At 54.1% G+C, this 10,116-nt stretch overlaps 1 protein-coding gene across 1 annotated transcript; it reads right to left on the bottom strand.

Annotated features, from left to right (window-relative positions):
- Window positions 1–9,493: 9,493 nt before the first annotated feature.
- Window positions 9,494–9,892, bottom strand: LOC149328300 (uncharacterized). Its single transcript, XM_089558955.1, has one exon. It carries the CDS (start codon window positions 9,890–9,892, stop codon window positions 9,494–9,496), a length of 399 nt encoding a protein of 132 aa, XP_089415081.1.
- Window positions 9,893–10,116: the final 224 nt, after the last annotated feature.

Here is a 10,116-nt window from a genome sequence, read left to right on the forward strand (position 1 = left end):
AGGGGACACGCCACCGTCTTGTGATGAGCTTAAGGATGAGGGTGATGCTATCTATGTCGCGCAGTCAGCACGAGTGGCGTTCCCATGGTCTGCAGGTGGTTGCAGAGGGGCTCCAGGTGGCTGCACGACGGAGTTGACGTCCCACGGCCTGCAAATGGTTGCATGAGTGACTTGCATTTGCTCTTCTTCAGTACAAGCCGAGAAGGTCAAAGCCGTGGCCATGTGGAGTGCCACGCAGTGAACCCTTATTTGGCAATGGATTCCGCGGTCAGGTATGGTGACTGGACCCAGCTGCCCCGGTCACCTCTCGCAGGATTACAGCAGGCCTTGAGAGCTTTCTTCGTCGTACGCTGTTCCCACAGGGGCTCGCTGTCGCCACGCCGCTGCGATTACCCAGTTCCAGGGAGTCGGCGCGCTAATCCACTGTTACCCCATATGGGCCCCTGCTCATCAGAGAGAGAGAGAGAAACAGAAGAACGGAAAGGCAGGTAGGTTAACCAAGTGACGCCCAGCAGGCTACCCAACACATGGGGAGGGGAACAAAGAGAACGTGGTAGGGGGAGGGAAACATCGAAGGGGGGGGGGGCAACGAAATTAGTTTTTCAATTGTCCATCGACCACTATGACAAAGCGACAGAGGGCGCACACTAAAAGCTTAAAGTTTATAGACGGGAATACAACCCCGAGTCCTTTAAGAACGTCAGGAGCGGTTTCATCGGTTTAGTTTTGGAGGAAGGATTTGTTCAAGGCCCTAGAATCTTGGGTTCTGTTAGAGGACGAGAGTCCAAGCGCCGGAGCCAGGAAGGCACGCTCTCCCTCAAAACGAGGGAAGTCACAGATTAGGGGCCGGTCGCTTCATGGTAACCACACTGCTCACACGGTGGAGAGTCTGCCATTGCGATGAGATTGCAATAGGCCTTTGTCAACGCCACTCCCAGCAACAGTCGGCAGAACAGCGTAGTATTACAGCGAGGGCGGCCGAATGGTATTCGAAGTTGAAGCAAGGTGTCGAACTGGCGCGGGTGGGGAGTACAACGTCCACGGGTAGACCACACCTGTAGAGTCACCTTTCGGGCGAGCAGTTGAAGGTGCATTGCAGCGTCAGCTTTCGTTAGTGGCATGCGTACAATATTGTTTGTATCCTGGCCTGATGGAGCAGCATCGGCAGCTAAGGCGTTGCCAACAATGCCACTATGGTCTGGTACCCACTGGCAGATAATTTGCCTGGGAAGATGAGATTACCTGGTGGTCCTGCTCATCGAGGGTTGACAGGAAACAAGGCAGCAGACTCAGTAGCCTGCGCGTTCTCACACCGGGCTGTTTTCTCTTCCCCACCCTATCAGCAAACTAATTTCAATCTAGTCTATACCTTCAAAGATATTACAACCTACTACCGAGAAAGTCATCGGCTTTGCCCCCGCCCATGTAAAGGCCTCAGCAAGACCGATGTGCGGCTCCTTCTCCGCCTTCTCAGCAATACATTGCCCTTCCCGACAGCCCTAAAAACGTTTGACCCCTATTTTAGTGGCAGCTGCCCGCACAGCAGAGTGATGTCTTCGACACCTGTCACACACAGTGTAGACCTTCCCTTCCAACCCGGCTACTCCCCCATCCCCAACGCAACACGGGAGGATTGGGAGGCGATCCTGCTCGGCTGCCACGACTGTCAGGCCCGACAGGCCTTAGTGGGCCACGCCTGGGTAGCGGCCACCAGCATTGGGGTCCCAAACTAGGGAACTCAACCAGTGCTTGTAAGGAAAGGTTTCTTAGGGGCTGATCCAAGTATAGCTTCGGTCCCTTCCTAATAAATTCTTTCACCACCACCGCAATAGATACGCGACCACCACGGTCCGGTTCGAAACCGCGAACTCAAGTTCTAACCACTGAGCCACCACCACATATAGTTGAACATCGAACGAACCACCATCGCCCGTACGGCGAGACACCTTGCCCGTTGGACAAAATCTCATGGATTCTATAGGAGACCTCTGAGAGCTTCCCATCCGGTTCCCGAAGAGATCACGACGGGCTGCAGTGACGCTGCTCCCTCAGTCGGCCGTGGTGCGCCTCCGTTTTTTAATTTAGATTATGAGGTTTAGCGTCCCAAAACGGCTCAGGCTATGGCAGGCGCCGTAGTGAACGGCTCTGGAAATTTCGACCACCTGGGGCTCTTTGACGTGCACCTGGCATCGCACAGTACATGGGCTTCTAGAATTCCGCCTCCATCGAAATTCGACCGCCGCTGCCGGGATCGAACCCGCGTCTTTGGAGTCAGCACTCGAGCGCCAAACAACTCAGCAGCCGCTGCATAACAACCGCCGCGAGTCGAGCGGGCGCGCTTCTCTGAAGCTTGAACGGCGGCTCGGGCTGAGAGACGGTGGTCAACGCCTTTCACATATAGTCGCAATCCACATCTCTTCGCTCTTCGCGCCAAGGCGGGCACGCACATACACCTCTTGTCACCTGTGCAGTTTCCTTCTACTTCTCGTTCTGGGCGCGCGTCCACATTGGTTAGGCACCGAGAGTGGCTTCGAGAACCTCTCAGATCCTCTTGCGTTGCTCCGCCGTCAGAGCAGGAATGAACGAGAGAGGGCATCACTTAGCACGCTGAAAGCAAGGCCCTCTCCAGCGATAATGAGCGGAATTTACTCATTCTCGAATAGTCGACGACGCGCGCTGCCGTTATTTCTTTGGCGCTGGGCCGGTGAGCGACGTGGAGAGAGCAGCTATACGGACAAGGTTAGACGCCATCTGGCTTTCATTCTCTCCTGTTGTTTCGACGCGCGCTGGTGAGATTGCTCCCACGTGACGGCATTTTTTTCGAATTAAGGGTGAATTTTGCGACACTGCCGTGCAACAATTTTCAACGGCTCATTCTCCCGTCCGTCCGGCGTTACATCCAGCGCCTGGGGTGACTCATCGACGAGCGCAGCTGCCAGTCTTCGTAGACAGGTGGAGCTGCCGGCACGGCGGCAACGAGTGCTGCTCCATCGTCAGTCGGTCTGCGGAAGCTACTAGAGGAGCATGGCTACCAAGGGGTGCATCCATAACAAATATAGGCAGTCATTGGCAGTTGAAGTAGCGCGACAAAGGCTTTCGCCTTGCGCAGTTTAGGCTGCCGAAGTGGCCCTATAGTTTCTTGGGCTAATGCTTGTGATCATAAACTCAATGGCGCACTTAAAGGCACGCCACAAGTTAGCAATACTTTAACAAAATACTCCTAAAGTGGGGGCATAAAAATTCCAGGTAAGCTTGGGCCTATATTTTTACATTTGGCGTACATGAGTGTGAGAGAAAACTGTTTTCCTCAGGCTCTTGGTGGCACTTTTGATTCTCTACCTCTCAGCACTCTGGCCTTTCCTCCTGTCTCGAGCTCTGCTCTTCTTCCGCCTTCGACTAAGGCTTCTCTTCCGTACGGTGTTCTGGCAAAGCTTTCTACTAATACTGCTCTGAGCGTTTCTGCTCAGCCTTCGAGCGCTCTTTCATTGAAGCTTCTTTTTCACTTTGCTGCGACGTTCCAGCAGCTTCTTTGCACCCGAAACAGCTGTCTTCAACTTAGTTCTGTTTCTTTCCTGTTTCTTCCTGGATTTTCTCTACTGATCCTGCTGTTCTTCGGGGACTGACCTTTCTTCTCCTTCCAAGTACTTTTCCTTTTCTTCTTTCTGACGACTCTTCGAGCACAGTGTTCAGACCACGGCTCAGGAGTCATTGCAGAGTCATTTTCCTCACTTCTCAGTAGTCCTTCGGAAATTCCTTCCATCATTTGGTTACTTTAAATGCATTCGTAAAAAGGTGCCGTTATGCCGCAGATTTCACACTCAGTGCCACTTGACAACTCTTTCTCGTGCCCTGCACTGAAACATTCAGACGTGTTGCACTGGGGCCTCTCGATACATGTTCTAACTACTACATTGTCCTCGCAAGGCTTCCTTAATGCACACTTTGAAGTAAGCGTCAGGTTGGCCACCTCCTCAGTGAATACTACCTCGGTAGTAGCTACACCTTCACCTTCTGAGGAAGTGACACTACGGTCTGTTGCTTTGTAATCTTAGTTGCAGGAGGGAGCTGTTCCGCAACGGAGCTCTGACCTGTAGTGCTAGGTACAACCTCTTGTGTGGTTGATGAGGATTTAATTTCTGCATTCTTCCATCCGGCCTCGGCAGGGGTAGCCTCTACTGGCTCCCTGACGTTTCTTAAACACCGAACTTCAGCAAGCATTCTCAGAAGGACTGCTGTCTCCCTCTTTCTCAGCGGCTTCTCTAGATCGCTGTTTTTCTCTCTCTTAGTCTTCTTGAAACAATTTCCATTTCAGGCCCACCCACTGAACACGTTCAGCTCCCTTCACACCCTTCTGAAGTCCTAACTCAGCTATGTCCTTGAGATTTATTCTGAGCCTGAACTATTCAATTGCACTACATAACGTCCGCTCGGTGAACCGCTCCTAACCACTCAGTGCTGCACCTCAAAGTACCGCTCTTCTGCTAACACTAGTGTACGTCCTCTTCGTAAACTCCTTCCGATTCATTCTCCGTTCACTGCGATTTCGAAGCACCAAATGTCCTGCCGCGGGCGCCAGAATATGGCACCCTTTCGCGCTCCTTATCGTGCACATCTACACACCTTTAGAGCGTGTAGTGGTAAAGGTCTCGGTCTCAAAGGAGATTCCCTCGACTCAGCGTGAAAAGCTTAGCCAGAAGCCAGCTTCCAAGAGACAAGGGGGTTGGTCGTTTGGTTGCCAGCTTTCGCCGGTCGCAGGCCAGAGAATAGGTCGGAGACAAAGGCTTAGAAACAAAAAAAAGTTCACAGTCACTCATACGAGCGCATACAAAGTGATTTACAACACAATGCAATTCTTATAAAGTAACACTCTAGAGAGATTCAAAACAAAAGAACTATTGCACCTAAAGTGCGCTAACCAGTGCAGAGACAAACAAAACACAATTTGCACACCGAGCTCTACGACAGTCCCACGACGGAGAATCGCGAAAAAGCCGTCTCGCAGGCTGGCGCACGTTGCCTCTCTGGCCGGTGGCTGCGCGAGTGTTATTGGCCCGGTAGTCGTGCGGGCGAGCTTCTCTGAAGCCTGAAGTGCGGCTCGGGCTAACAAACAGCAGTTGCCTACATATGCAGGGTTTTTCACATATCATGAACCAAGGATTAAAAAAATGTGGCTCGCCGGAGCTTGGTGAAACCGATCAATTTTTCTTGTCATGCAGTGATCCTCAGAGTATTTCTTTAATTCCACTTAAGTAGATAATTAGTCAAGATGAATTATGCAAAATCTCAATTATTCACTTTAGGCTCACGTGCGCTACCTGAAGCTGTAGAGGGAGTTAAGAACCGATACAGTTTTTTTGGGCAACATATCTCCCATGTGGTCCTTTTTTCCGGAATTTGAAGAAAAACAGCGAAAAATGATAAAAACCACGTGACTGCGCTCTTGCGCTACCATATTCCAGCCCTCCCAATCGCGGTTTGAACGAATGGAGCGTGCGCACTGAAACTGCCCAAGTGATCGGCCGCCGCTCAGTTTGAAGCGCTGCGGCATGATAAAAAAAACGATAGCTACTTTGAAATACGCGACTTCGCTGTTTTCCTTTCCTTTCTTGTTTTGAATAAGCGAAGGCTCAATAAAAACTCCCTCTGAATTGGCGTCAATGGCCTGCTTATAGCATATGACCGATTACGGCACGCGCTTTCCATGTTCAGGAAAAATGTGCTGACGGACATTGAAGTTGTGGAGACGAATCGTGGACACCACTCGTCGTCGGGTCTACACAAATGTAATCGGCTGGCCGCGCTCAGCCAGGCGGGAACGGAACAACGTGCCGCCGGCCTTACACTTAAGCAGCCACGAAATCTAGTCTGCGCTTGCTTGGCAGGCGTACTGGAACTGTCGTCGTCTTCTTCGGCCGGACCATGATGCACGCTATAGGGCCTCTCTCTAGCAATGAAGCCGTGAGCGAGATGTGAATGGCGAAAAGCGGATACTCTTGGCGCAAATCCTACGCGACGAGGACTGGCACGGTCGGGAGGGAAGGCAGCGGCACAGTTTGCGATGATGTCAACATGAGCAGGTTTAAGGGTGGTGAACTGAGATTATGTCCTCCCGGCCGTTGATGAGCAGGAGAAGGTGCTTAGGAGCAGGCCAGAGCACTTGATAGGGACCATCGTATGGTGACCTGGAGGGCGGGCGTACGGCGTCGTGGCGAACAAAGACGTGAGTGCACCGCTGAAGGTCCGGGGGGACGTGGACACGACGAGAATACTGGCGCCGACATGGTGGAACGACAGTAGTCATAGCGCTACGTAGGCGGTAGGCGTAATCTGAGACGTCAGCAGGCGTGGTTGCCGAGGGCTCGAAGAATTCGCCAGGGACGCGGAGAGTAGTGCCAAACGTTAGCTCTGCTGCACAGGTAGAATATTCACTGCGAAGTGCGGTGCGGAGACCAAGCAGGACGAAGAGTAGGCGCTCAATCCATTGCGAAGGAAAAGTGGACGCCATAAGCGACGCTTTCAACTGCCGGTGAAAACGTTCAATGACACCGTTGGAAATCGGGTGGGAAGAGGTCGTCTTGATGTGATTGACGCCGAGGAGCCGAGATAGGTTGGCAAAAGTGGAGTCAAATTGACGACCACGATCAGTCGTAATCGTGCAAGAGACACCGTAGCGGCTGATCCACAGTGTGATGAGTGCTCTTGCGATCGACTCCGCCGTTATGTCCAGAAGGGGCATCGCTTCAGGCCATCTCGTGAACCTATCAATGCAGGTTAACCGGCAGCGGTGGTTCCCGCAGGGAGGACGGGAACCGACAACGTCGACATGCAGATGGCTGAAGCGCCGGAGATGGGAACGTGCCAAGTGGCATCGCAGTGTGTCGATGCACTTTGCTTTGCTGACAGCTCAGGTACGTGCGCGACCAGCGGCGAACGTCGACGTTGACACGAGGCCACGCATAGCGAGCCGTGACAAGGCGCTGTGTTGCGCGAATACCACGATGGGCAAAGAATGGAGGGCACCAAAGACGGTTCGTTGGTATTGTGGAGGCACGCAGGGGCGAGGGCGACCGGTTGACGTATCACAAACGAGGGGAATGGTTCAGTCAGGGAGCAAGACGTCCTCAACTGACGTCTCAAGACGTCCTCAGCAGAGAGGTGTCGGGCGTGCGAAATCGTTGCAACTCGGCATTGGCTCGTTGAGCAGCAGCCTAGAGCCATGAAGTCTATGATTGGCCGTCCATTGCCAATCGCCTTGACTTCAGCACGAGAAAGAGCGTCGGCAACTATATTGGACTTGCCGCTGACGTGACGAATGACCCAGGTAAATTCGGAAACGTAGGCGAGCTGCCTGATTTCGCGCGGAACGTTGGAGGTACTGCTGGATGCCAGCGCAGACTTCAGAGGTTTGTTGTCAGAGAGGACATGAAAGGCCCATCCCTCGACAAAATAACGGAAGTGCTTCACAGCAGATCATATTGCTAGCAGATCACGGCCGAAGGTGCCGTAGCGGCGTTCAGGGGGCGCAAGCTTCTTGGAAAAGAAGGCGATTGGCTGGCAAACACCAGCGACGAACTGTTGCAAGACCGCCCCGACAGCTGTGTCGGATGCGTCAACCATGACGGACATGGGCGCGTCACAATTAGGATCAGCCAGGAGTGTCGCGCCGGCAATGGCTGCTTTGATGCCGCTGAATGCGCGGTCAGCGCCATCGGTCCAAGCAACAAGAGCGGTCGGCTTCCTGTGGGCCGAGAGAAGGTCGTGGAGAGGCTGCAGTATTGCGGCGCAGCGAGGAGTGAAGCGCCGATAATAGTTGGCGAGGCCAAGAAATTCGCGCTGTTGCCGGGATGGTTGTTGGCCGGGGAAACTCTGATGGCGGTGACACGAGCCGGTAACGGGCGAATGCCATGGACGTTGACGCGACGGCCGAGAAAGTCTACGTCTGCAGCGCCGAACTGGCTTTTCGGTCCGTTGACCACAAGACCAAAGCGCCTGAGTCTTGCGAGCACTTGACGTAGGTGGAGCTTGTGGGCCTCTGCCGTAGGGCTGAAGATGAGTATATCTCCAAGATAGGCAAAGCAGCACGTCCAGCCGTGTAGGACTGGGTCAACAAAGCGCTGAAAACTCTGGGCCGCATTGCGAAGACCGAAAGGCATCCTCAGTTATTCAAACATTCCAAAAGGTGTAATAATGGGGTTTTAGTGATATCAGAGGGCTCCACAGGACATTGGTGATATGCCTTCACAAGATCGACTGTGCTGAAGATTGTGCAGCCATGTAGGGCCGATGTAAAATCCTGGATGTTGGGGGATCGGGGAGCGCTCAGGGACTATGGCCGTGTTGAGAGCCCGGTAATCTCCGCACGGGCGCCAGTCGCCGGTCTTTTTGGGCACCATGTGGAGGGCGACGCCCAAAAACTGGAGAAGGGACGGATGAAGCCAAGCTCTAGCATATGCTCAAATTCCTCTTTGGCGACAGCGAGGCGATCCGGTGCGAGGCGTCGAGCGCGAGCAAACTCGGGAGGCCCAGTCGTCACAATATGACGAATCACGCTGTGAGCGACCGGCGCTTGAAGGGACGGGGGTCGGAAGACATCTGGATACTCAGCAAGTATGCTGCACCAAGCGTTGGAAACGGTGCTGCGCGCCGGGAGGAGCCTGAGTGGTGGAGCGCGGCAAGAGACGCCTTTGACGACTAGGCTCGTTTCAGAATCCAGGATGCGGTTTTCTCGCATGTCAACTAGAAGCCTGTAGTGCCACAGAAAGTCGGCGTCGATAATTGGCGAGCGCACGTCCGCGATGACAAATACCCAGCGAAAAGTACGGCGCAGTCCGCGGTCGAGAGCTACCGACTTTTGGCCGTATGTCCGTATGGTGGATCCTTTGACTGCGATGAGAGGAGGAGAGTCGAAAGGACGTCGCCGCTTAGCCAACGTAGGCGGAAGAACACAGATCTTGGTGTCAATGAGGTAGCGGACTTTCCTTACACGGTCAGGGACGCGGAAAAGGCGACTGGATCGTGGGCCGAGAACATCGGTCGCCTTCATTGTTCGGCCGGACCGTTTCCCGCGAAGGAGCAGGGCTTGCGGCAGTGGCGTGCGCGAGAGCCGTAGCGGCGGTGGAAGCAGCAAAGGGTCGTGGAGGGTGGAGAACGATTGCCAGAAGCACTGGTGCTGCTTTGGCGGGGTGGAGACGAGGAATGCGTCCGGTGACTACGAAGGACTGCAACCTCAGCTGTGAGCTGCGCCAACTGCCGGGCTAGCTCATCAGTAGCAGTGAGACTGGTATAGCAATCGTCAGGAGCTCGGCTCAAAAGCTGAGGGGCAAGAGGGCGATGAAGTGTTGCAACGGAGGGGAGGCCAATGTCCATGATCTTATCCGCCAGCATAGCCAGGGATTCCAGGGTCTCAGACGAAGACACGCTCAGGATCATGCGCACCTGCGGAGGCAGGCGATGTAGGAAGTTCCCGCAGGAGCGCGCTGTCGTGAGAAGTCGCCTAGTCTCCAGCCAGGGCGGTCATGGGACGCAACAGCTCGGTAGGTTTGCGATCTCCGAGCTCTTCTGATGTAAGGAGCTGCTGCAGACGACGCGGCTCCGTTTCAGAAGTTGGCAGGATGAGCATCGCTTTAAGATGATCGTAAGAGCGATCGGCAGGCGGAGAGCACAGGACGCCGCGAACAACTGTAGCAGTAGCTGGCGTGAGCGCACCAATGACATGGTCGAACATGGTCACCTTCGACGTGATGTGGTGCCGGCGGAAAAAGGCCTCGATGATGAGGAACCAAAGGTCGGAGTCCGAAGACCAGAATTCTGGGAGCTTGAGGGCAGAGACCGGGGACTCATGAGGTGGCAGCGGGAGAGGTGACGGAGACGGTACAGGAGTGCATAGATCCATGGTCAGGGCTTACACGATGGAAGGTAGGCGGGGTCACGAGCTCCGGGCAGTGGTAGGCCTAGCGAAATGGCTGATGCAAGCGCAGGACAGGAGCAGAGAACGAAGACGCGAAGTCCGGAGTCACAAAATTTGTAGAGACGAATCGTGGACACCAGTCGTCGTCGGGTCTCCACAAATATATTCGGCTGGACGCGCTCAGCCAGGCGGGAACGGAACAGCATGCC

The sequence above is a fragment of the Amblyomma mixtum genome, chromosome 9 (assembly GCF_055824585.1).
Source record: "Amblyomma mixtum isolate Tamu chromosome 9, ASM5582458v1, whole genome shotgun sequence".
In the NCBI taxonomy this organism is placed as follows: domain Eukaryota; kingdom Metazoa; phylum Arthropoda; class Arachnida; order Ixodida; family Ixodidae; genus Amblyomma; species Amblyomma mixtum.